The sequence below is a fragment of the Alternaria ventricosa genome, assembly GCF_023758065.1.
Source record: "Alternaria ventricosa strain BMP 2768 chromosome Unknown scaffold_34, whole genome shotgun sequence".
Taxonomy (NCBI): domain Eukaryota; kingdom Fungi; phylum Ascomycota; class Dothideomycetes; order Pleosporales; family Pleosporaceae; genus Alternaria; species Alternaria ventricosa.
The window spans coordinates 192,134-218,458 of NW_026055714.1; the positions used below are offsets into that span (position 1 = coordinate 192,134).

Here is a 26,325-nt window from a genome sequence, read left to right on the forward strand (position 1 = left end):
AGCAACGATTGCGTCACAGACGGAAATAAGCCGCTTGCAAAAAGATCCCGCGGCATGCTGCGCGTTGAATTTCCGATTACCATGGGTATCATACGAACCTGCAGACCTGGTGAACGCCATTCCCTTTGTGCTTCTCCTATGCAAAACTAGCTGATACCCCCAATGATCTTCAGCCCCAAATTGTCCGCCGAGTATGCGAGGATATACCGGCACGGATGCCAGGCAACGTGGGACGCTGGAGTCGGCACATCGACCGTGTGTACAATCTCTCCAGTATGGACATGCGCAATGCGAATCTTCTTCTCTTCCTTGTCATCGGAGCCCGCAGTTACATAGCTGCCGTCGAAGGAGAAGTCGACTGACTTGATGATGCCACCAGTCAATTCCAAAGTCCGTGTGCATATCCATTCTTGTGTGTCCCAGAGTGAGATAAGCGCATCGCCTCCGCCAGCTGCCAGGTATTCACCGCTGGGTGATAGTGATACAGCGTAGCATGCAGAGGTATGTGCATTTAAAGTCATGGCGTTTTCGAAAGACGGGTACCGAAGGCTTCTGACGCTGCCGTCGCCGGCTGTTGTGTAGAGGTGGTTGCCCGACCAGTCGAAGACGCATTGATTTGTTTGGAGGACTTGTTGGTGTTCGGAGAGGATGCTTAGGGTCGATCGGTCGATGGTGACAAGGAGATTATCCTAGAGAATATCAGCATGTGTGTCTTGCATGGCTATTGGAGATTTAACCTTTCTACCTGCAACCAACTCATTCCCATCTGGCGTCCACGCCAACGTGAATGGGCACTCGCCGACCTTGACCTCGCCAACACTAGCCTTGGACCGTATATCCCAGAACCTGACCATGCCATCGGACGTGGAGCTTGCGAGCTCATTCTCGTTGATTGGGTGGAAGGAAACGCGTTCGAGGGCTGCTGTCGTGTTGGGCGTGCGCAATTCAGTCGAGTTCTTAGCATTCGTCTTTTCAGGGTTCCAGATGCGCAGTGTCCTATCTGCAGCGCCTGTCGCGATGAAGGTACCAGAGGCATTCCATGATAGTGTGCGGATGTAGTGCGAGGATGATACGGCGTTGGGTCGAGGGCTGTCTTGGTACACGGATGTTTTGAGCTTTCGGAAGTGTTCGTGGAAGGAGTCTGATTTGATCGAGCGCGCGCGTATCGGAGGCGCCATTTTGGAGATATAGAGATTAACGCGACTGGTGACGAGCTGGTAGTTATGCGATTGCGAAGTTTGTGGTGTGCTAAAGCTCGATTGCGAGAAGCTCAAGCTCAAGGTTCACACGGACCATCAAGCTCAGGGTCGGCCCTTCACCTCCACGATACCGCGGGCGATGACGTACGAACACATGTTTGGTAGTCATATCGCAGAACAGTAACATGATGTGCATGGCGATTTGGCAGCATTGGTGCCTCGTATCTCGTTACATTTTCATTCCAACAACTGCAGTAGCCGTCTAATCCTTCTTGCTCTCAGCACCCTCCTTCTGCATGCCCTCGCAGCCAACTAGGTTTCCTGCCTTCTCCTCGATACCACCCATTCCTTGTTGGCTGGGGTCGCGGTTCGCTGATGCTGCCTTCATGGCGTCTACGGCCTGCTCCTTGTCTTGCGCACCCGATGCCTTCCATGGCTCACTGCCGGTGACGTTTCCGATGGTCTCCTAGAAGTAAGTTAGTGCCTGGCTCTATATATGAAAGGGTTGGAAGGGCGAGTCGTCACGTACCTCAGCGGCGCCCTTGACGTATTGGGCGTGAGAAGAGACGAGACCGGGGTTGTTTGGTGCGGCAGACATTTTGATGTGTGTGGTGAATTCGTAAGAAGAAGGATTCAGAGGTACGTAGGTAATAGTTTGCAGAGTTGTAGATGGTTGGTTGTCTTGCACGACTTGCGCTGGAGGTTTGGCCACTATATCGAGTGACGGGCACGTTGACGTCATCAAGCACATCACATGGAGACGCGCTCCAGCTCGCGCGTCGGCGTAAGCATTAGACGCTTCTGCCACAGCTCTAGTTTCAGTCGCGTCCAGAGTTTAGAATCTCTCCACTCGAAAGGGAGAGCCATTGACCATATGACGTTGATGGAATCTATGGGCGCTGAAGCCGCGTTCCCCAGTACCTGCGTGCTTGTTGGAGGCTCCGCGGTGTCATACAAAGTGGCGGATACAATGCCTGAGGCATCAAGATCATGAACGGTTTCGACGATGCTTGGATCTTCGAAGGCTTGAACTTCGCAAGCCTTTGCAGCTTGAGCACCTTCTGGTTCAGGCAAGCGCAGATGTACCTCGGCAACTATCTCCACGCCAAAAGATACTTACAAATCAACGGCATTGCGTGCCCTAGCATAGGCGACTTGGACGTCTCTTTTACCACCTTTTCCCGACTGATTTATAATTTCCCATATCCTTTTAAGCAAAAGTAGTTGACCCACATCCTCAGATTCGACATCTCAACATGGCACCCCAAGACTACAACCAAGGCGTCCCTGGCCTCCCATACTTCACCCCGAAACACTTGACCTCACCAGGAACGCCCGCCCCAAACACCAAACAAAATGGCACAACACCAACCCTCTTCACGCCCCTCACCATCCGCGGCACCACCCTCCGCAACCGCATTCTCGTAGCGCCCATGTGCCAATACAGCACCGCATCTTCAGGCCCCACCATCGGCGCCCTGACAGACTACCACATCGCAACGCTCGGCCACTACGCCCTCAAAGGCGCAGGTCTAGTCTTCATAGAAGCCACCGGCGTCCAAGCCAACGGCCGCATCTCGCCAAACTGCCCCGGCATATGGAGTGATTCCCAGATCCCTGCGCTGCGGCGGGTCTCAGACTTCATCAAGAGCCAAGGAGCGCAGAGTGGTCTCCAACTCGCACACGCAGGCAGAAAAGCAAGTACATGCGCGCCCTGGATCGCCGGAGAGCAAAAGACACAAGGCGGAAAGCGTAAAGTCAGCGTAAAAGCCGATGTAGACGCCGATGGCTGGCCAACCAATGTCGTCGGCCCCATGGGCGGCCAAGAATGGGCCTGGGATGAGAAAGCCGCAGATGACGACAGTAGCGGGTACTGGGCCCCTCGCGCTCTCAGCGAAAAGGAGATCAAAGAGCTAATCCAAGACTGGGCCGACGCAGCGCAAAGAGCAGTAAAAGCCGGTATCGACGTGATCGAAATCCACGGCGCGCATGGCTATCTCATCCACCAATTCCTCTCCCCCGTTACAAACCAGCGTACAGATGCCTACGGCGGGTCCTTCGAAAACCGAACTCGTCTTTTGGTCGAAATCACCAAGGCCATTCGTGCCGTCATCCCCGATACCATGCCCTTGTACCTCCGCATCAGCTCCACAGACTGGATGGAAGAAACCGACCTAGGCAAAGCCCGCGGGACCTGGGACGTCGAAAGCTCGATCCGCCTCGCAAAACTTCTCCCCGGTCTAGGCATCGACCTCCTCGACGTAAGCAGCGGAGGAAACCACCCCTCCCAACGAATCAACATGTTCGACTCCAAAGACTACCAGATCAAAATCGCCGCCCAGATCCGGAGTGCGCTCAAGAAAGAGAATCTCAGTCTTTTCATCGGCGCTGTGGGTCTTATTACTGAGGCGGAACAAGCGAGGGATATTGTTGAGGAGGGGGGTGCAGCGTCGACGATTTCGCGGATTGGGGATGAGGAGGTGGCGAAGGAGGCGAAGGCTGCGGTTAGGGTTACGGAGGGGAAGGAGCCGTTGGCGGATGTTGTGTTGGTTGCGAGACAGTTTATGCGCGAGCCGGAGTGGGTGTTGAGGGTTGCGTGGCAGTTGGGGTTGGATGTTGCGTGGCCGAATCAGTTTCTGAGGGTTAGGTTTCCGAAGTTGTAGGGTTGTGTTGTGAGCTTCTTGTAAATTCTATCGGGTGGCTAGATCTGGTGTCGCATACGGACTATCAACTTTTGGGGATATTCGGCAAGTGTGCCTTGCGGTTTCTGCAATTACACGGCTCTCGCGGCGCGCATCCCTGTAGATCAATAGTCTCGCTCTTTGAACGTCAGCGCTAGCCATGCCGTCGTGCATAATGTACAGCCACCACCATGTTGGATGTGAGGGGCTACGACTGACTGCCAGTTTACCTCGATCATCCTGGGCATACAGAAACAATACCACTACCACCGCCTACTGGGGCAGACGCTGTCATCAGTATGAGCTCGTCTATCGATACGCTTATTCCTCCTCTTGCAATTGTTGGCAGATCACGGTCTCCGCAGGAAGAGATAGCCGCGAAGCTACCTCCAGCATTGCTTTGCGAGCCTTGCAAAGCTTTTCTTCGGGGGGACAGAAAACACTCTAGGAGAAATGACAGAGGCCATCAAGTGATAGCATGGGTGCACCATCACGACGCAAACTCTTTCCAAGAAGCTCTGAGGCTTCCCTGTGGCATCTGCGTTCGGCTGCACAAGGCTTTCGATGACTATAATAGTATAGTCGACTTTATCAGAGCAGAAACCTACAGGGCTAACCTACTATTAGGTAAAGTCACCAAGGTTCCTTATCACGCGGGACCAACGAGCTGGGGCTTGATCAAGCGAACTTCCGAACGTACATCACTCGTGTTCGAGAGTTACACTTGTCGTGCATACCCGGATCTAGAACCATACGAATGTAAGAGAAGGGGGTCTTTTGATCTACCTTTCGTGTTATCGTAAGCTAATTTGAAGCAAAGTGAGACCTGACTTGCATTACCAACACATTACCGGAAACACAGGGGATGCCAAAGCCCTGTCCTTCCTTTGGGGGCAACTACATGGATGCCGAGTATTCCATCCGAAATGCTCACATCTTGCTCCTTACAACGATTTCATGCCAACTAGAGTTATCCATGTTGGATCACCCGGAAACGAAGTTGTACGCCTATGTGATAGAGCCGAAACGATCACCGGAGCGTCTTACATTGTACTTTCGCACTGCTGGGGGAAGAATCCAGACCATCTCATGCTGACAGAATCCACCGCTGAGATGCTCAGAAAAGGCATTCCCATTTGTGATCTGCCAAAGACCTTCCAGGACGCTATCACTGTTACGCGGAGGTTTGAGCAACAATACATCTGAATTGACTCCTTGTACGAGCTCACAGCTTCCCCAAGCTATGTATCCGCTAATTAAGTGTAGATGCATTTTTCAAGACAATCTCGACGATTGGGCTTCAGAGGCAAAACGCATGCGTGAGGTTTACAGCAAAGCCGCCTTCTGCATCGCAGCAACCTCTGCCCAATCTGGAGATACTGGTCTCTTCTACGACCGTGATGTTCAGCAGCTCACACCGGTCGCAGTCGAAGTTCCACAGTCAAACAAATACTTGCTTGATGGGCCCACTCCGGGTACATATCTGTTCGGCTTCCACTCGCTCAATTCGTCGTCTCTTGTCAATTCTTCACCTTTGAATAGAAGGGCCTGGGTCGCTCAAGAACGGTTTCTTTCCCCGCGCATCTTGCACTTCACACAACAAGTGCTTGCTTGGGAATGTCATGAGTCCTATACCCATGAGAATTACGCCAAAACGAGCGTCGACGCTTCTTCGATAGATAAACTTTTGGATCCGAGTTCTCTGAAAAGGGTCCTCAATAGCGTACGATGGCAAGGGCCCGACATTGGATCCATCCTGGAATCTGAATTGTTCATGGGTGCGATATTCGGGCGACAACCTAGCGACCGCACGGATGAGCTCGTCCAGAACACGATATATCAAGCGTGGGGTCAGTTTCTGCATGATTACAGTGGGGAAAACTTGACTAAAGAGTCGGATATCTTCGTAGCGCTCAACGGCGTGGCAGAAGAAGTCGGACATGTTATGAACGATCGGTTGGTTGCCGGCCTATGGGAAGGACGTTTCATCGAGGACTTGTGTTGGCAATCGACCACCAGGTGTAGGAAACCTACGGTATGGCGCGCGCCTAGTTGGAGCTGGGCAAGCACAACAGGTCCAGTCTACTCCGCTGCGAAAAAGCGTCAGCTATATTGGATTCGTGAAGAAGATCGGTTGCCACACGATATGGCAGGAGTTATCGGACTAGAAATTGCAAAAAAGCCTTCCGGAGAGGTCGAGCAAGCTTCCGTACGTCTGGACTGCAAACTTATACCAGCCAGCATTTGCTTTGCGCCAAACTCTACACCTGGTGTTGCGTGGTGCACCATGAACAAGAGTAAATTGCCACCCTCTGTTGCAGAGGCATTGATCGGAAGTACGGCCAACGCTCGACCCCACGGAGCATTTGTGATTGGACTTGACGATCCGGATGAACCTCAGCACCACGACCACAAAGCTATCGATGTCCAGATACTTGTGCTCCTGAGGCGCGGTCCCACCTTTAACCCACCGATAGAATTAGAAGGCCTTTGTATAATGGAGTCCACCAGGCATCCAGGCGCGTTTGAGAGGATTGGGTCTTTTAGTATGCACACGGAGACTGCGGCTTCGGTACGTCAAGCACACTATTACGCTAGAGATCAAATCATTGTGCTTGTGTGATATGTTTGTAAAGACCGCCATCGGAGGTGCCAGCATTCCCGAGAGAGCTTCCATCGGATGAGATGTCGGCTCCAGCACGCACGCCGCCGCGACAATGAAGGGATTCATAAGATCTGCATTGGTTGTGGAGGTCTTTGTCGTACGTCCTTATGCGAGGTCCACGTAAAGCGGTTGTCTAAGAAGATCAGGGATTCTGCGGAGGTGTAAACCTGTATGAGAAGCCCACGCATGAGGACCGCCGTGCCGGTACTGCGTATGCAATTGACTGACATTGGCGCGGGGTTGTTGAGGGACGTGGATATAGCCAGGAAGGAGCATTCGGGTTGTTCGGGACGGTCTTTCTTTGCCGACGACGGGCATATAACGATGGCCGCTTACATTGGAAGGCGCGGAACCGCAATCTCTTATCGTGCAAGTAAGCATGACCAATACTCATCCAACTCTTTTGTGCGAACTCGTCGAAGAGATTTCAGACGGACGGTATTCTGACTCGTGAGGATGGATTTTGACAATTCGCATGACGAAAACGGATCCACCTGCAGGACTGCGCGGTGCGCTCCGCGATGCATGAACGTGTGGGATTCGTCGCGGATTGGTCGAGGTGCTTAGCGAGGGCAGCGACAACGGCGACAGGTGCAACGGCGATGATCACATGTCGGAGGCAGTTGACGCCATATCGCGTCGTTGAGAGTTGAAATCAAGCGACGGGTGAATTGAAGATGATGCAGGTTGCAGATGCGGGGAGGACGGGTGCTGGATTGGGAATTGGGCAGCATGGAAGGGGAAAGGGCGAGTGGCTAGCGGCCGGTGACGTCCACCGAGCTCAGGTCTCGATTCACTTGGTGGTGAAGGAAATTTTAGCAGAGGCGCGCCCCATGCTTCCGACAAGCCGCGCAATCCCTGCACCCGACGGCCTTTCACCATCATGTTTGATCTCCGGCGACGACGCCAATTTCACTCAAAGGCGCACCTTTGTCGCGTCACGTCGACACTGTCTGAGGCATTGTCGAACCCGCCTCCAGCGCCGCCTAGCTCCCGGTAGCAGCCCTCCACTTCCAAGTTTGGAACCCGCCTGGACTTCTCCACTTAAACTTCCGCGGGTCTGGCGATGCGTCGCTGAGTTTTGAACGTTAGACGATACCTAGATATTCCTAATCAGGCGCCATGCCGTCCCGTCTGTTCTCGCGCGACTCGCCGCAAGCAGAGCAGCAGCTTCCCTTCACCAGCGACGCCGTCAACGAAGCCGACTTCGCCCACGATGCCTCGCACGCCGAGCAGGGCAGCCAGTCCCTCCCACGCCGGATAAGAGGGAATTCAATCGCTGGGGGCCCTCTCTCTGGCTCCTACACGCGCAATCCCATCCGCTCCTTCGCGCATCAGACCTCCCACGGGTTTGCCGGTACCTACCCTAAGCCTCATCATCTATGGGCAGCCACTGACTGCCGCGTAGATACCCCTCAGTACTCGTCCCAAGGCGTGCGAGAGAGAAGCTCCCAATTGGCCTCGTATGCCCTCGAAGCCGAAGACTATCAGGACCGGCCGCAGCGCCACAGCTTCGCTGACCCCGACACGTTCTCCGGGAGACATGCGGGCATACTGTCCGATAACGACGAGGGGCGCGCCTCGATAGATACGGGTCGCTGGACCGACACCATTGAGGAGGATAGCGAGGCCGAGACCCCCGATACCGTTATCGGCCCACAACAGGCTGATAAGGGCTTCTTCAGCCCCAAGCTGCCGGGAGCGACGTCACAGAGCGCGAAGAAGACACCAGGCAGCTCACACGTGCCGGGCGTAGTTGTCGAGGATACCGAGCGCACGCCTCTGCTGCCTCAAACCAGACTATCCCGCCCGGACCCGCAACAAAAGCAGAAGCCCTCCGAGAGCCACTCGTGGACACCGCAATCCAAGTCGCGCCTGCCTCAACGCGTTAAACAAACATTTGCTGCTGGACGGGGACACCTACTGGACGTCAGCGCATCTCTAACCAACCCCAAGAACTATACCAAGGATGCTCTCATCTCGAGCGCTCTCAGCAGTGTTCAGATCACGTCGGCCGTATTCCTCGGTCTGCTTCTCAACCTCCTGGATGCGCTGTCCTATGGCTACATTCTGTTCCCGCTCGGTGCGCCCATCTTCAGCAACACCGGCCCAGACGGTATCTCCATCTTCTTTGTGAGCTGCATCGTTTCCCAACTCTGCTATTCCCTGGGTCTTTCCGTTTTCAAAGGAGGTGTTGGATCCGAGATGATCGAGGTCGTGCCCTTCTTCCACAAAATGGCCTATTCGATCATGAACCAGATGGAAGGCAAGCCGCCGGAGGCCATCATAGCCACTACCATCGTTTCCTACTGTCTGAGTTCCATTCTGACTGGTCTCATATTCCTTGCCCTGGGAGCCTTCAAGCTAGGCAACCTTGTCAGCTTCTTCCCAAGACATATCCTGATCGGCTGCATCGGAGGTGTGGGTTTCTTCCTGGTTGTCACTGGCATTGAGGTCTCCGCCCGCCTGGAGGGTAACCTCAACTATGATCTTGCGACCCTCCAGAAGCTATTCTCCGGCGACACCTGGTACCTGTGGACACTACCGCTTGCCCTTGCAATTACCATCATGATCCTTCGGCGTCTGTCCAAGAGCCCCTTCGTTCTACCCGCTTTCTTCATTACCGTATTTGCTGTCTTCTACATCATTGTCAAGGGCATCATGCACAAGGACCTTGAGCCTGTGCGCAACGCAGGTTGGATCTTCGAGACGCCTGAAGCCGGTGTCAAGTTTTACAGATTCTACTCTTACTTCAAATTCGGCAGCATAGATGGAGCGGCGCTTGTCAGCACTATCCCCACCATGTTCGCCCTTTCATTCTTTGGTATAATTCACGTTCCCATCAACGTCCCCGCTCTTGGTGCCGCGGTGCGGGAGGACAATCTTGATGTCAACCGAGAACTGATTGCTCACGGCATTTCGAACACCCTCTCTGGTTGTTTGGGTAGTATTCAAGTAAGACAATTCTCACGACTGTTCACGATCAATTACTGACAGATTCCTAGAACTACCTCGTCTACGCTAACAGCGTCATGTTCGTCGACAACGGTGGCAACAGCCGGACTGCAGGCATCATGCTTGCCTTTGCAACAACCGCTGTCTGGGTCGCGGGCCCAGCCATGGTCGGCTACATCCCGATCTGCCTCGTCGGCGCACTCATCTTCCTCCTGGGTATCGACCTCATGAAGGAAGCTCTCTGGGATACCTTTGGCAAATGCCATAAGCTCGAGTACCTGACCATCCTGGCCATTGTCCTCATCATGGGCGTACATGACTTCGTTGTCGGCATCTTCGTTGGCATCGTTCTTGCGTGCGTCAGCTACGTAGTGCAAAGCTCGCGTCATTCAGCCATCCGAGGAACATACAGTGGCATGATCGCAGAGTCTACTGTTCGCCGCCCACGATCAGATTCTCGTTATCTTAACAAGGTGCGAGGTCAGATCCGCGCCATCAAGCTAGGCGGTTTCCTGTTCTTTGGAACTATTGTTTCCGTGGAAGAGTACATGCGCTCTTTGATAGACGACGACCATTTTGAGAAGAACCCCATCAGCTTCATCATCGTCGACTTTACGCACGTCTTGGACGTTGACTTCTCCAGCTCCGAAGGTTTCCAGCGCATCAACCGTATCCTGAACACCAAGAACGTCAAGATGATCATCTCCGGAGTTTCTTTCGCTGACCCAGTTGGTCGGGCCCTACAGAACGTTGGTCTTCTGGACGAAGACGGCGATGAGGAGTGCCCACCACCACAAGTCTTCGAGGATCTGAATACTGCGCTTGAGTCTTGCGAGAACGAGTTGCTAGAGGTGTTCCACAAGCACTGGAACCGACATGCGGCAAAGCCACAAACTACACCGCCAATGAGCATTTCCGGATCCAAGGGCGCCTCCGCCAATGAATCAATCGCTACTGGGGGTACGCCCACATCCTTCGGCGCAAGCTCGCTCAACCCCGTCTTCTCCTCGCCCCGCCGCGGTGCCAGACTCATCGCAGCTCGATCCACCATGCGCGAAAGCGGCGAAGACTCTCTTTCCATCCCAGACACTACTTCGCTCAGCACCACTCAAACCACACAAGTCGCTCCTTCGCGCTGGCGCAACTTCGCCCAACCACTCAAGATCATCCTCCAAACCTTCGAAGACGTCTCCACCAAGAACGAAGACTTCTGGCAAGCCGTCGCACCCTACTTTGAGCGCAAAGAGTACCCCGCCGGCACCGTCCTGTACTCCCGCGGCGACGACCCAGACGGCTTCTACATTCTAGAGAAAGGCCGTCTGCGGACGGAATATGAACTCGATCAAGGCAGCTTCTTCGAAGTCATCTTACCAGGTACCACGTGCGGCGAGCTGCCGTTCTTCTCCGAGACTGATCGCACAGGCACGGTGGCCGCGGAGAATGACTCTGTTGCTTGGCTGCTTACGCGCGAGAAGTATAATGAGTTGGAGAGGAAGGACCAAGAGGTTGCTACTGAGTTACTTAAGGTGGGGTTGAAGTTGACTAAGGAGAGGATGGATGCTATTACGAGTTATGTGCTTGTTACTGCGTCATAGATGATTAGTGTATGGTGGGATGTAGACGCGACGTTTTGTACATGGGTATCTTTGCATAGCGGTGGTCGTTTGTGAACGTAATGTCATCTTGATGGTACGTCTAGCTCTTTGTTGTGCTGAATGTGCTGTTACAGTGCGACAATTGATCGTGAATACCCGTCGATTCCACTACGAAAAGGACTAAACACTATGAAAATATCCGCGCATCTTCCGCGGGACAGCACGGCAGCCGCCGTCCATCATCTCCCAAACCCAATCGCAAACGCCCTTCTCCATAACTCTCATATACCCATGACCAAACTCCCCCCTACCCCCACTCTCACACCATAGTCTTCTTCCCCCCATGTCTCCCCTCCCAATTCTCATAACCCCCATACTTGCCCTCGCAATCAGTATTCAAGCCTGCCCCCCTCCAAAGTCATAAGCGGATGCGTGCCATGGTAGTCCAGCCTACACATATCTCATTAGCTTTTGCATCCGAAGAAGGAAACGATATTTAGCTTCGGAACTTACGTAGTAGCAATAACACTCGGACAATTCGTAATCAACCGCCCGTCCCAGTTCTCGGAGCAGCCGCCGTAGCCGTAGTGGTCCTTGTCATGCTGGTGGTGGTTTTTCTTGTGCTTGCGGGGCTCAAGGCCAGACGCCATCGTTATGAGCGTCGTGGGGGCGGTGGTGGTGGTGGGAGCAGGAGGAGCCGCGGCGACGACAACAGAGGCAGCGGTCATGCGCGGCAGCGCCGTAAAGTCAGGCGTTGACGGCACCGCAGGAGTCGGGATCGAAATGGGGCCGGCGAGGGCAACAGAGGTCAGGGCCAGGGGGAAGGCGATGAAGAGGCCACGCATTTTGGTGGTTTGGTTTGGTTTGGTAGTAGTTGTATGAAGTGGTTTGGGATGGGAGTGGTGCGGAAAGCTGTTGTGAAGTAGACTTTGCTTTTGAAGATGGTAAGGAAGAAGAGAGAGGAGGGATGTGTTATATATGAAGTATTGGAATGGTTGAAATTTCCACGGAAAGTCAAGCCATGGTTGAGCTTTACGTGATATTACTTCCAAAGAGAGTACTTGGAGCTCGACCATGGGATTTTCGCGCAGTACTAATAATACCGGTGGATGTGATCTTAGAACTATGGTTCGCGCGAGTATGTTGTGGCACAAAAGAACCAGAGGTTTCGCATTATGCAAGGAACAAATTAGAGAGGCCTAAGGCCTACATCAACTCCAAATCGTGCAAAGTAGATAGTCCAACGTCAACGTAGGCTCCAGGGTATCCACTCCTTTCTTTGAACTGAGTGTGGCCTGCAGCCTACATCAGGATAATAACACGCAAAGTAGCCAGCCTCACGTCAACGTAGGCTCTTGGGGTGGGTGTTGGCACTCGTCTTTGAAATGAGGTGGGTTGAGAGAACTACGGTTCAGAACCAACCAACACCCGGGTATCGAATCAAGCATCATCACCACATCATCCACCAACTCACCAATGCCGCGCAATAACCAGCCAGCCTCTCTCCTTGACCGCATTGAACAGCACCGCGACCCGCTTCCGCTTGATGCCCTCTCTAGCCGACACATCCTCGATCGCATGCTTGCCATCCAGATGCCTGAGCAGCATAGGCCAGCTCTCTCGCAGCTCTTTACCGGTTATGCCACCCAGCGCGCCATCTGCGTGTTTCGGCGGACTGGGATTCGTCGAGATGATTGCCGTCTCTTCGAATGTCTGGGCGATCTTATCGAGCCATCGCGCTTCTATCGACGACGCTTTCTGTGGCGATAGAATGGTGGTGGGTGCGAAGGACGATGGGTCTGGTGGGGCTAGCTTCTCTACTGGGGAAGTGGGCGAGACTATTGAGTTGCGCGATGGAGATGGGGAGGTCGGCTTCAGATGTAGAGGCGACGGCCGATGAGGCTTAACATCTCGAAGCCCGAGATGAGATGGCGACTCCGCTCTCTGCGACGGCGTAAGCGCAATAGTCGTGCGTTGACTGCTCGTACTCCCGGCGTCCGAACTCGTGCGCGCAGAAACGCTCCGCGACATGGCGGTCGATCCGAGTCGTGGGCTCAGTATCGTGCTGCTCTCCATCTCCTCGTCCGCATCCCTGCGCGTGCGGCGCAAGGGCGATGAAGTCCGCGCAGAGTTGAGGGAAAGCAAGCTGCTTCGCTTGTCAGAGAGGAGACTATCCGCCACCGAATCGTTGTCGCTCATCAACTCTCTGCGCGCTTCCTCAGCTTTCTTGATGCGCTCTTCGCGCTCCATCTCTGTTGCGACTTGCGCTTTGATCTCAGGCGTTACGCGCACCCACGCGAATGTGCGCAACTGGGTCACCCAGCCGCCGCGCATGAGCCAAGCCAGGATCTCCATGTAGGCTTCGCGATGTTCGGCGGTGGGTATGAAATTCCTGTACGGCCGAGGTGTACCGGAGAGCATGCTCAGTACTTTGGGCAGCGTAGGTAACGTAGGGAAGCGCTGCGCATATACTGATATCGCAGCTGGGAGAACAGTCATGTCGGCGTTTGGACTGACGATGTATGTGTCGCGTGGTGATAGCGGAGCGACGAGACGTGCGCGCCGCCAGTAGACAAGATGGCTTGCAATGTACTCCATGTCATGTGCGGATATGTTATGCTTCTTCGAGATCTTGAGTAGCGACTTGGTGGGTATAATATTGCGTATGTAGAATGCGATGGCAGCGGCGTTGCCACCGGTATCACCGCCCAGGTCCTTGATCAGCACTTCGGCATCCTCCAAAAGCAGCAAGGCGGCATGCTGTGTCATAGGCGCATCGTCGTCTTCAAGTATGACGTTCGAGGTCGTGAGCCATAGACCTGGCATCTGGGGTTCGATGGCGGTGGGGAGGTAGGGAGTGGAATCGGCCTGTGGGATCTGGAAGGATGTGTTGAACGTCGCATCGAAGTGGATGTGGGCTATCTTGTCGTGCGATATCGCGTCGAACATGATAGCTATCGATTTTGCGAGCGGTGATGTGCTGACGATCTTGCGCCATGTTGCCGTGAGCGACTCGTTCGTCTCCTTCGCCCGCTGCTTGATGTCGATGATACGCTTAGATTCCTTCCACACGTACTGGAACCGCGCCTCCTCGTACTTGAGTGCTTTGGCGTACTTGCGGGTGACGTTTTCGTACATCTCTTTCACGCGTTGCTGGTATTCCAGCGCAGGCGGATTCAGCACGAAGACGACGTTGAACATGGTCATGTCTGGGTTGTTGATGTCAAGGCTCGTCGAGTTGCTGCGCGCATCTGATCCAGCGTCCGATGGTCCACTCGACATGGAGTCGTGGCCGTAGCCTGGCTCGAATCCTGGGACCGGTTCATTCGACGGTTCGGGAGAATTCGCGTCGTCGTCGTCGCTTGCGCTCGTGAGATTCCTGACCAGATCGCCGTCCTCAAGCTTCTGCTGATCTGAGCGCTTCTTCTTCTTCCGCTTCGCCTTCTTCCAGAGCCCGTCGTCCCTTACAAACATGGGTGCGCCGAGAAAGACGATGCTCTCAACACCAAGCTCGAAGCGCCTCTTGTTGTACTCCTTGCTTGGGCTCAACATCTTCTCCAGCGCATCCATCTTGAAGCCCAGCACGGTATCCCAGTCGTGATCTCCGCCCTTGCCTCGATGTCCATTACCGTCCTGGTCATTGTCGTCGTCGGCATCCTCCTCGTCGATTGTCTCCTGCTTGCCCCATAGCCCCGATCCCAGCTTGGACTTGTCGCTCACGCGGCCGGTCAGGGTCCTCCCCGATGCGCGACCGCCGCTGGTGCGACTGCCTATCTCGATGTCATTGTCATCATCCGAGTCGGTACTGCTGTCCCATTCGCTATCGGAGCTGCGCGAATCGACGCTGGCCGTCGACGTGTCGTGCCGAAACCAGGCCGGGTCTTTCGCGGCGGCGAGTGCGGCTGCTGAAGGTGACAGCGGTGGGTAGTGGAAGACGAGACGGGGGCCGAGCGACCGCGACTTGGTGACGAGGAGGATGGCGTGGAGGTTGGAAGCAGGTGGCAGCGGGACAGCCATTGGGGAGTGGAGGACGGGCAGGTGCAGCATGCGGGGAAAGAAGCTGCGGAGCCCCGGGAGATCTAGCCCGAAGCAGACAGCTCTTTCACTATCATCAACCAGCACCATGCACGCCGAGGTACAAGCGCAACGTCAAGGCCCCAATCCTCAAGCTGGTGAATGCAAAGACTGCCTTCGCGAAACTACAGCGAGCGACAATGAGAAAGACAGGCACAGGTAGCTACGGGGCTCGGCCATTCCACTAATGACCATAATCGTCTCGTTCGACGAACGAACGGGGCAGAATGCACTGTGCATGCTCGCGAACTTGCTCAATATACAATGCTTGTAGGCACTACAAGGTCTTTTCAAAGTACTAGAGTAGAGTAGACAATCCCCGACGCACGTAACAAGTTCTCTTCTCCAGATTCATTCACATATTGTACAGTCTTACCACATAGCAACAGGTCACTACCATACTAGGAGATTGTCAACCATGCGGACCTCGCCTCCATATACCCTGCGTACAAATCCAGGCAGTGTGCCCACCGCAGACATCACACAATACTACCTAGACGAGGACTTGACCAAACTCGCAGGCTTCATCACCAGTGTACCCCCAGATCTCTTATACAACATCATGTCCGCCGCGACTGAAGCTGACCTCAGAGCACTCCTCGCCCTTATCAACCCATCCGACCTACGAATCGAGCCCGGCTACCTTATGACCAGAACGTGCGCGCGCGTGTCAAACTGGCTAAGAAACGGAAGTCAAAGATGGGCGGTAAGTAAGGACGTTATTCCGTGTGCCCTCTTCCTCCTCCTGAAGTTCAGGGTTTTGACGCGCGATGGGGTATGCAATTCGCAGACGCACGAGGAGAGTCTCAGGCTCGCTGCGGCCATCAAGACTGCGTATGGAAATCTTTGCGACAGCAGGGTATCGCCGAAGGCATGGGCCGACGTCATGGGTAGACAGTATGCAGACATTCAAGGCGCTGAGATCGCGTTTCTGAAGGACCTGGACTTCAGGACTTGGGTACATGAGGCTGACTTCAAGGAGTTTGTGGGCAGGTTTGAGATTGTTTGGCAGATGTTGCTCGAAGATCAGGATGACGTTTTCTTTTGACGGGTGAAACTCAGTCTTAGATGTCGATAGTCAGCATCTGATCAAGGTTAGGTATCGGGCAAGCGTTCTCTTGCACGACATCAAGACAGCACAATGTCAGGATGTGTCGTGAGAGCGCTGTCACAGCCAGCACGCTTGATGCGCATTCGTTAACAGTATTATACATTGCCATAGTGCAGATTCACACCTCTACATGCTTTCACAACGCTGCTCGCGCCTGCCCTTAGGAAATCTGAATGTCCATACCCTCATTCCTTTTCTCGCAAGCACGCAGTGTCCTAAAAGCTTTGACCAAGAAGACACCAACGTCCGGATAGACATGACCTCAAAAGCGTCTTACGACACCGTCGAAAACTATCTCGTCCCACCCCGGCTATACACATCGTCTTTCCTTGCTCGTCTCAGCACATTCATCCTACATGCCCCGTTCGACATAGTAGAGTCCACGCTCCGTCCATCATCAACGCATAGCGGTAACACCTCACACATCAACCCCAACAGCGACGTTCTACGCCCGACGCAGTTCATGACCACCGTGTGCCAAGGCCTGCTCCAATTCCTCAATATGGACTTTACCTCTGCTGATCACGCAAGTCCAGATACCATCCCTCTCGCCTTATGTCTACTGCTCCGCTACCGTGTAGCATCTTCCTCCACGTCCCAGCGTGAAGACGAGCGTAAGTACGAATATGCGATCTCGAATGAGGATGGAAGTGAACTCATCGCTCTCCCCATACCCTACTCCACATCCAGATCATGTTACCGACCAGAGATGAGTGATGCAACGCTTGTTGCGATAGCGGTGCACACGGCGTACAAGTTCCTTGCTCACGATTGGGTGAATTTGGAGCATTGGGCTGTGCCACTTCAGCTGAGCAGACATGCTCTGCTGGGAGGGGAGAGAACGTTTTTGAGAGTGATTGAGTATGCGGTTTGGGTGAGGCAGGAAGAGTATCTGCAGATGAAAGGTAGGCTTGATGACGCGTGGGAAGAGGTGTTTAAGAAGGCTGTTAGACCGCCGCCTCCGGATTTCGTGATGAAGAGGCTGAAGACGAAGGGATGAGGTAATGTAGTTGCATCGAATGGATTGCTCAGAGTTACGAACCTAGTAACATGAGAACGATATTGAATCAAAGAATTGCGCCAGGTATACCAAAGTCAACAAGATGCAATGCTATCACGATTGAAGTAACCCAGGAGTGCATTTGACGTTGTCGCATAAACGGCGTGATGGGTTACGACACAAAAAGTGCCATGTCAGGCCTGCTTTTTCCTGAATGAGCAATGTCTGCTACTCGACTTGAAGTACACACCCGCAGACGTGCCTCTTTTCCTTATTTGTATGAAAGCCATCGGAGCGCTGGTTGAAGTCGAAAGTATCAAGTCTGGTGAAATCGTCGCGATCGTTCCTTCAGGAGAATTAATTGACGTGTGTAATGACTGGACACTAGGAGGTCCGTGAGGCCACTTTTGACTTTAGCTACCGCAAATGCCACCAGGGACAACGCTTTGAGCGGTAGCATAGCCGGGGATGTCGTATTCCCGTATCACATCTTGCTGTACGTGAGGTGAAATACTATGGGATATGTGATAAACTCTCCAGCTCCACCGCAACGACGCCTTATCGAAATATTGACAGCTGGAGTTGTCGATACGAGTAAAAACAACGGTGCAGAAGTCGCCACCTTCAGCCTCGACGCACATCATGTCGCAATCAAGAAAGCCGCAAGGATTGGGTGTTGAGAGGCCGTACGGCAGTGACACTCCATGAATAGTGATAATCGATCATAAGGCATGATGTTGCAATGCGTGTCTGCGACGAGAGTGAGAAGCCAGGCGAGCAGAGTTCCCCCCTCGCCTGGATGTGCACCCGACCTGAAACACAAGCGGGGGAAACACGATGACGGCGACGATCCATGCCACGCAACTGGTTGGCTCCGGCTGACGGTGATCTGGAAAGGGTGCAGACGCCACTCGCCATGCGACATCCCCGAGTACAGACGCGAGAGTGGTAGGCGCAGAGGGATAGACGTCTCCTTAAGGCTGCGGCGGCGGTCCTGAGGTTGTCTTTGCCTCACTACACTCACCTCCGTCGCTCGTTACGAACTGTATGATCATGTGGGCGTCTATTGGGATATGGCTGTTGTTCGCGCACGTCTTCGCGCTGGGTGTTGCTGCGCATCGCGACTGGTGGCTGCAGAGTCTCCCCCAGTGTTGGCGGGACTGCTTTGGGAACACAGACGATGGCTGCAGTTATAGGAAATGTAAGTTGACCGCCAGTGTATCTCGTCGCGACACAGACTGATGTGGCTCCAGGCATATGTCAAACCAGCGAGAGCAGCACCTCGTACCTCTTTAGCGCAGTCGCGTGCGCGGTATCCTCATGCAAAGCCGACGAATCAGACATCGAACTCGTCCTCGGACCGCTAGAACTCTACTGCGATGCCATCGGCTGCACGATACCTGCTGAGGTGGTGGAAGACGCCTACGCTGCTGTGTCGAGCACCGCCGCAGCCGACCCTCCGAAACCCACGCACGCAGCCCCGACAACCAAGCCCGCCCCCGCCGCACCCAAGCCCACCACCACGACCCAAACCAACGACCATGACGACGCTGGCGCTGATCTGACCAGCGCAATCAGCACGACTATAACAAAGACGTCGACCGATGGCGACGGCAACACGCTGCAGATAATCGTGCCTATAGTCATGGGCCCGACGCAGATCAGCACCGGCAGCATCATCACGTCGACTGTGGCTGGTGGCACGCCCGTGTCCACGATCTCGTCGCCTAGCCCCTCTGCCCAGCCTTCCGCTCCGGTGCCGACACCAGGCGCCTCCTTTACGCAGACATCGTCGGCATCGGGGTCGGAAGAGACAGATCCTCCGCCGGCCAACGGCAACGGTAGCCCGTTCGAGAATATGCAGGCCGGTGCTGGGAGGTGGTCGCTGTCGACACCAGGAATGGCGTTTGGGGCTTTCGCTGCGCTGGTGATGCGCATGTAGATGGTGTCCCAAAGCATGCGACATGACGATTCCGAACCATCTACTTGAGGAATGCGCCAACAACCTCGATGATTAGTGTATTTGCTTTTGGAAGATTCGAAGATGCATGGTGAGGTTGTCTCGTAGTACAACAACCTCCACCGCTCGATTTGCTGTATGATACCTAGATTGATGAATGCTCGATTATGAAACATACCACCCCGTCCTCACGATATCAATGATGTCCTTAATGTGAAGTTGTAGTCAACCCTCGTAGACCCTGATCGCCGGAATGCCAGCGGATGACTTTGGTCCACGCGCATCATCCCACCGCTTTGTCCCCACAAGCCAATGGAAGTGAACCTAATGCCAAGTTGCTCCACCAGACATTGCGTTGCACCAACACTCGCAAGCTGCACCTTCTCAAGCCCCATCAACACTTCGCATCTCGCCCAGGGCCTATTCTCGTCTCATCTCGCGTGTCCAGCGGCTTTGCATGTGCTTCAGCCTCAAGCTCGGCCGACGCAATTGACCCGCCCCCGACGTGAAAACCTCCGACACGGCGACTTGCCCAAAACGGAACCGACAAATCAGCGTGCTCGCATTCCGCAACGACGACCGAGGCATCTTCCTCGACAAGCAGCGAAAGTGGTCCCAACGCGTCCAGGAGGTAGCATTCGGAGCGCGCGAAAGAGTCCAGTTCGTCTCAGTGCGTCATTTTGCAAACGACGTGGCATGACTGAATTTCTTCTGATACTTTATAGATAGAGCGGGCTGTCCGGCCACGACGAACGGTCAACACGACATCTTCAACAACCAACCAGCGTTTACTTGAATTCTTGGACTTTTACCTTCTACCTTTTATTATTCTTACTTTAACATGACGGAACTTGAGCCCATCCCCGGCCCTCCTGGCCTGCCCATCGTTGGCAACATCACAGATATCGATGCCACAAATCCCATACAGTCCATGTGTAATCTAACACTGAAATACGGTTAGTAATTTTCTTGTTATACCTGCCTTGCTATCCGCTTCGTGCACAAGGACTGAGTTTGGATGCGAATCTGCGAGCCGAGAACTAATGAGTGCAGGCCCGATATGGAAGTTCTACCTCGGCGGCGAGCGTGTCGTCATCGCAAACCAAGCTCACATGGACGAGATCTGTAACGAGGAGCGGTTCTCGAAGATCATAGCGGCATCACTAGAACAGGTCCGCAACGGTGTTCACGATGGTTTGTTCACATCCTACGGACCACAAGAAGAGAACTGGGGTATTGCGCATCGCGTTCTGCTTCCTCAACTCGGCCCGCTCGCCATTCGCAACATGTTCAACGAGATGCACGACATTGCGTCGCAGCTCGTCATGAAGTGGGCAAGACACGGCCCTGAGCACACCATACACGTCACGGACGACTTCACCCGGCTGACTCTCGACACCATCGCCCTTTGCGCCATGGACTACCGTTTCAACTCCTACTATTACCAAAAGATGCACCCGTTCGTTGATGCCATGGCCGACTTCCTCAAGACCAGCGGAGACCGCGCAAGGCGAGACCCCATCTCGCAGATGTTCTACGGCGCCGAGTCGCAAAAGTACTGGAAAGACATCGAACTGCTCCGCAAGACCAGTCTGGACGTCATCAAGACGAGGAGAGAGAATCCGACTGATAAGAAAGACTTACTGAACGGCATGTTGAACGGTGTCGACTCCAAGACTGGCAAGAAGATGACGGACGAGAACGTCATTGACAACATGATCACCTTCTTGATTGCTGGGCATGAGACAACATCGGGCTTGCTGTCGTTCACCTTCTACTACCTTCTCAAGAACCCCCAGGCGTATGAGAAGGCGCAACAGGAAGTCGATGATGTGATTGGAAAGGGCCCTATCACTGTTGACCACTTGACGAAGCTTCCCTACTTGAACGCTGTGCTCCGCGAGGCTCTTCGTCTCCAACCCACTGCGCCTTCGGTTGGTATGACTGCCAAGGAAGACACCACGATTGGAGGGAAGTATGCAGTCAAGGCAGGCGTCCCTCTCGTCGCATTGTTCCCGATGGTCCACCGCGATCCGGTCGCATACGGTGAGGATGCCGAAGAATTCCGACCTGAGCGAATGCTTGATGCTGAGTTTGAGCGACGCAACAAAGAGTTCCCCAACTGCTGGAAGCCCTTTGGCAACGGCATGCGAGCCTGCATTGGAAGGCCATTCGCCTGGCAAGAGGCCCTTTTGGTGCTTGCAATTCTTCTCCAGAACTTCAACTTCACCATGGAAGACGCGTCGTACCAACTCCAGATCAAGCAGACGCTCACGATCAAGCCCAAAGACTTCTACATGCGCGCGCATCTCCGCAACGGAATCTCCGCGACATCGCTCGAGCGCTCGCTGGCATCGGCTACGCTCAACGACCCACCTCCAGTGAATGGCGCACCCGCTGTCAGGAAAGAGAAGACCACCAAGGGCAAGCCTATGGCTATCTACTACGGCTCCAACACCGGAACATGCGAAGCACTTGCTAACCGCCTTGCTGGCGACGCTGCAAACCATGGCTTCAACGCGGAAGTTGTGGACACTCTGGACGCCGTGCGCGAGAGCATCCCCACCGACAAGCCCATTGTCATCATCACCGCATCCTACGAAGGCGCGCCTACTGATAACGCCGCACACTTTGTCAACTGGATCGGCACTCTCAAGGGCAAAGAGCTGGAGAATGTCTCGTATGCGGTCTTTGGATGCGGTCACAAGGACTGGGCGAAGACATTCCACAAGATCCCCAAGTACCTGGACGCTACGCTCGAAGAAAGAGGCGCGACTAAGATGGTTTCGATGGGTAGCACCGACGCTTCATCAGGAGACATCTTCACCGACTTCGAGACCTGGGAGGACCAAGTATTGTGGCCTGCCATGCGCGAGAAGTACGGATCATCAGAGGCCGATGGCGAAGGCTCTTTGGAGACAACACTTGACGTCGAAGTCACGGCTCCTAGATCATCTACGCTACGTCAAGATGTTCGTGAGGCTCGTGTGGAGGAGATCGAGGTCCTCTCCGGCGGAGACGCTGGGCAGAAGAGACACATCGAGATCAGCCTCCCCTCGGACATGACATACTCAGCGGGCGACTACTTGGCTATTCTGCCTTTGAACCCCAAGGAGAACATCCAGCGCGCGATGCGACACTTCGGGTTGAGCTGGGATTCAATGCTCACTATCTCCTCAGCTGGCCCCACCACGCTTCCCACAGATACACCTGTCAGTGCCATCGATGTCCTTGGCGCGTACGTTGAACTCGCTCAACCTGCCAGCAAGCGTAACGTGCTTGCGCTTGTTGAAACCACACGCGACGAGGCCGAGAAGAAGGAGCTGGCGCGTCTCGCGGACGAAGACTTCAGCACTGAGATCACCGCCAAACGTGTGTCGGTCCTGGATCTGCTCGAGCGCTTCCCCTCGACCAAGCTGCCACTCGGCGTCTTCCTGAAGATGCAACCACCAATGCGCGTGCGCCAGTACTCCATCTCGTCGTCGCCTCTGTGGAATCCGAACAACGTCACCCTCACATACTCCGTTGTCAAGGGTACCGCTCTCAGCGGTCAAGGCCAATACGTGGGTGTGGCTACCAACTACCTCGCCAACCTTGCGCCGGGCGACAGGCTGCACGTCAGCGTGCGCCCATCGCACAAGGCCTTCCACCTACCCAAGGACTCCAAGAGCGTCCCTGTCATCATGATGGCAGCCGGCACCGGTATCGCCCCCTTCCGCGGCTTCATCCAAGAGCGCGCCGCCCAAATCGCTGCCGGCCGCAAACTAGCGCCCGCCATCCTCTTCTACGGCTGCCGCTCGCCGACAACGGACCTCATGTATGCCGACCTTCTCAAGCGCTGGGAAGACATGGGTGCCGTCTCACTCCGCCTCGCCTTCTCGCGCAAGGCAGACGAGTCGCTTGGCTGCAAGTACGTCCAAGACCGTGTCTACCACGATCGCGCCGACGTCATCGAGCAGTTCGAGGCGGGCGCGAAGCTCTTTGTATGCGGCTCGCGTGGCGTGGGCGAGGGGGTGCAGGAGACGCTGATTCGGATCGCAAAGGAGCGGTTGAAGGAGAAGGAGGGGCGGGAGGCGGATGACGCGAAAGCGAGGGAGTGGTTTGAGGGGCTCAGGAATGAGAGGTTCGCTACGGATGTGTTTGAGTAGGCGTAGATACTGTAGAAGAGCAATAGAGCGTACAACCGAACGACGCGCACGCGTTCTGCTTGCACCGTGCCCCACTTGCCTCCCCCACTAAAGTCTGCGCCACACCTTCACCCACCTTCATGTCTCAACACCCATCTCCACGCCGGTTACTTCATCTTGGCATCATGTCACGATATCGCGCGAAATCTCGACATCCCACTCTTACTAGCTGAACGAAGCTTGTCGTCCGCCCAGCCAAGGCGCAGAGTTTTGCGCATCTTGCAGCGTGGAGGAGCTGTGAACGAATCAGCTGCGGGTGATCCCGGTCTAATCTAATCTGATCGCATCTAATCAGATGATCACCTGCCACATCGATGCAGCTGCCATGTCCGACAACACTCCGAAAGCTTGTCATCGTCGCCATGGCGCACGCAACAGGTAGAATGCGCCGCTGACACGATGGCTTACCGCGGTAGAACCGGTGGCCTCATCGCGATGTTTGTCGCACGCAAGATGAGGGGCTTTCCTCAGTCTTCTGGCAATCTCTTCGAGCTCTCCCAATCTCTTTGGAAGTAAAGATGGCGCTGCTGGACTTGCTTTCGTCGCCGAATATCGAACGACTGAATGATCTGTTCCGATGGAGACTACTGCTACTTGCGGTGATCCCACTCGCCCTGACATACCTCGTACGGAAGTTCACCAAAGCAAAGCCCCTCGATCTCAAGCAGTATTCGCATTTTCCACAACCTGAGCCAGCAGATCCCGTCCGAGGGCATTGGCCATGGGTTGAGAAGATTGCAGCCGAGGGTGATCCTCGACGCGCCTTCGATGAGATGCTGTACGAACAAGCTGAGAAGCTTGGATTTCCTCCGGTTCTACTCGTCGACTTCCGTCCGATTGAGAAGTTTCCTGTTCTCTTCATCCTGGACAACGATGTCGCGGAACAAGTCACCAAGCCGAAAAAAGCGTTTCGGACTAGCATGCCCAAGCATCCTTCTATTCAGCAGATAGCACCTCTGGTCGGCTCAAGGTCCTTGGTTACTACAGATGTAAGTAGTGTGTCAGCGTTTGTAGAGTTATGAGCGAAGGTAGAGAGACTGACTATGAGACACAGGGCGAGGAATGGAACGCGCTGTACAAGCGCATACGCCCGGGCTTCCAACCTAGCCATCTCCTTGGTTTGGTCGACGTCATTCTGGACAAATCCGAGACTTTCATCGAGCTCATGGAACAGAAGGCTGCGACTGGCGAAACCTTTCGTCTCGACGCCTACACCACGAACCTTGTCTTTGACATCATTGGAATAGTAACATTCGACATGGATCTCAATGCGCAAATCGACGGGAAGCAATCCGAAGTCCTCCTCACGTACCGCGCCCTTTCCCAAGCCTTCAACAAGCGCCCATTTGGTGGGGTCGGATGGCGCGGCTACTTTTCCGCCAACGAGCGTGAGATCCGCGCGAAAGACAAGCATCTGGACCGCATTCTCAAAGCCAAGATCAAAGAGCAGCACAAGGCTTTGCTTTCGGGTGACGTCGACACCAAGACGAGGAACAAGAGCGTCGCAACTCTCAGCCTCCACGGCATTGACCGACTCACGCCCCAAATCCTCCAACAAACCAGCGATACGTTACGCGGCTTCCTCTTCGCCGGCCATGACACGACATCCATCCTTCTGCAATGGGCCTTCTACGAGTTGCATACACATCCCTTCGCTGCGCGAACTCTCAAGGAAGAGCTTGACAACGTCTTTGGTTCCGACACTCACCCTTCGGCCGTCGTGAAAGCGCTACAAGGCTACGACGCTGGGGTACTCTTGAGCCGTCTGCCCTACACCGATGCGCTGATCAAAGAGACCCTACGACTCCACCCACCCGGCACGACCGCGCGCATCGCTCCACCCGCATCAAACACCATGCTCACTCTTCCCAACGGCGACACCCTCCCCATCGACGGCTTATGCGTAACACCCCGCGCATACACCATCCAGCGCCACCCCAAGATCTTCGGCTCCACCCGTAACGACTTCAAGCCCGACCGCTGGCTCGGCGAGGCTGGTAAAGCAATCCCCGAAAGCAGCTTCCGGCCCTACGAGCGCGGCCCGCGTCGCTGCACGGGTTCTGAACTCGCGAACCTGGAGACAAAGATCATCATCGCTTGCGTCGCGCGGCACTTTGACTTCGTCAAGCAAGGCCTTGGGGAGCTGGATCTGGACGAGAAGGGCGGGGTGCAGGTTGAGGGGAATGGCAAGGCGAAGACGAAGGGGGTGATGTTCTCGACGCATCAGGTTACGGCGAAGCCTGTTGATGGTATGGAGGTAAAGGTATCAGTGAAGGGGTCAGGCGTAGCGGGGAAGTAGATGTAATGCAGGCTTCGAAGGCGGAGTAGAATAGAAGTAAATAAGAAAGACACGAGACGCGGAATAGGTCTTGCCGCAACGTTGCTTTTATCACGAACTTGCTTCTACTCTAACTTTATTAAGTTTATAACTTTTGCTATTAAATTCTATAAAGTTTAGTCTATACGTATAAATATTCTAGTACTAGTCTTATTATTAGACGAGTAACTACTAATTAATACAGAATATAAGAGATAGCAGAGTAATAGTAGATTATCTAGTAAGAATAGATAAATTATTACCTTCTAGGTAACAATTCTCTAGATCTACTTATACTTATACTAGATTAGGTTATATAACATTATCTAACTATCTAGAATATAGATTTCTAATAATATCTCTCTTCTTAGCTCTAATTCTCTAGAATTAGATAGAATAGATTATGTTAGGCTAAGGTAGGCTATTATATAAATTATTATTACGTAGTAATTAAAATATATATTAGTAGATATAGAATACGCTATATTAAAAGAAAGCTATTTTTTAGACTAGGGTTAGGGTTAGGGTTAGGGTTAGGGTTAGGGTTAGGGTTAGGTTTAGGGTTAGGGTTAGGGTTAGGG

The 26,325-nt window shown here is 54.0% G+C and overlaps 9 protein-coding genes across 9 annotated transcripts; 6 read left to right on the top strand and 3 right to left on the bottom strand.

Annotated features, from left to right (window-relative positions):
* Positions 1-146: 146 nt before the first annotated feature.
* J4E93_010728 (uncharacterized protein) lies at positions 147-1,178 on the bottom strand (the record flags this gene model as incomplete). Its single annotated transcript, XM_049348605.1, has 2 exons — positions 147-689; positions 738-1,178. 2 exons carry the CDS (start codon positions 1,176-1,178, stop codon positions 147-149), a joined length of 984 nt encoding a protein of 327 aa, XP_049194293.1.
* Positions 1,179-1,461: 283 nt separating this feature from the next.
* J4E93_010729 (uncharacterized protein) lies at positions 1,462-1,797 on the bottom strand (the record flags this gene model as incomplete). Its single annotated transcript, XM_049348606.1, has 2 exons — positions 1,462-1,665; positions 1,729-1,797. The coding sequence occupies 2 exons, from the start codon at positions 1,795-1,797 to the stop codon at positions 1,462-1,464; spliced, it is 273 nt and encodes a 90-aa protein (XP_049194294.1).
* Positions 1,798-2,189: 392 nt separating this feature from the next.
* Positions 2,190-3,862, top strand: J4E93_010730 (uncharacterized protein; the record flags this gene model as incomplete). Its single annotated transcript, XM_049348607.1, has 2 exons — positions 2,190-2,196; positions 2,424-3,862. The coding sequence occupies 2 exons, from the start codon at positions 2,190-2,192 to the stop codon at positions 3,860-3,862; spliced, it is 1,446 nt and encodes a 481-aa protein (XP_049194295.1).
* Positions 3,863-7,667: 3,805 nt separating this feature from the next.
* On the top strand, positions 7,668-11,095 carry J4E93_010731 (uncharacterized protein; the record flags this gene model as incomplete). The annotated part of the gene is made up of 2 exons (XM_049348608.1): positions 7,668-9,500; positions 9,551-11,095. The coding sequence occupies 2 exons, from the start codon at positions 7,668-7,670 to the stop codon at positions 11,093-11,095; spliced, it is 3,378 nt and encodes a 1,125-aa protein (XP_049194296.1).
* Positions 11,096-12,565: 1,470 nt separating this feature from the next.
* Positions 12,566-15,112, bottom strand: NPR3 (Nitrogen permease regulator 3; the record flags this gene model as incomplete). Its single annotated transcript, XM_049348609.1, has 1 exon — positions 12,566-15,112. The coding sequence occupies one exon, from the start codon at positions 15,110-15,112 to the stop codon at positions 12,566-12,568; it is 2,547 nt and encodes an 848-aa protein (XP_049194297.1).
* Positions 15,113-15,587: 475 nt separating this feature from the next.
* Positions 15,588-17,280, top strand: J4E93_010733 (uncharacterized protein; the record flags this gene model as incomplete). Its single annotated transcript, XM_049348610.1, has 2 exons — positions 15,588-16,183; positions 16,503-17,280. 2 exons carry the CDS (start codon positions 15,588-15,590, stop codon positions 17,278-17,280), a joined length of 1,374 nt encoding a protein of 457 aa, XP_049194298.1.
* A 1,180-nt stretch (positions 17,281-18,460) lies between these two features.
* On the top strand, positions 18,461-19,222 carry J4E93_010734 (uncharacterized protein; the record flags this gene model as incomplete). Its single annotated transcript, XM_049348611.1, has 2 exons — positions 18,461-18,481; positions 18,518-19,222. The coding sequence occupies 2 exons, from the start codon at positions 18,461-18,463 to the stop codon at positions 19,220-19,222; spliced, it is 726 nt and encodes a 241-aa protein (XP_049194299.1).
* An 859-nt stretch (positions 19,223-20,081) lies between these two features.
* Positions 20,082-23,388, top strand: J4E93_010735 (uncharacterized protein; the record flags this gene model as incomplete). The annotated part of the gene is made up of 2 exons (XM_049348612.1): positions 20,082-20,196; positions 20,294-23,388. The coding sequence occupies 2 exons, from the start codon at positions 20,082-20,084 to the stop codon at positions 23,386-23,388; spliced, it is 3,210 nt and encodes a 1,069-aa protein (XP_049194300.1).
* Positions 23,389-23,945: 557 nt separating this feature from the next.
* On the top strand, positions 23,946-25,726 carry J4E93_010736 (uncharacterized protein; the record flags this gene model as incomplete). Its single annotated transcript, XM_049348613.1, has 2 exons — positions 23,946-24,416; positions 24,482-25,726. The coding sequence occupies 2 exons, from the start codon at positions 23,946-23,948 to the stop codon at positions 25,724-25,726; spliced, it is 1,716 nt and encodes a 571-aa protein (XP_049194301.1).
* Between the last annotated feature and the right edge of the window lie 599 nt (positions 25,727-26,325).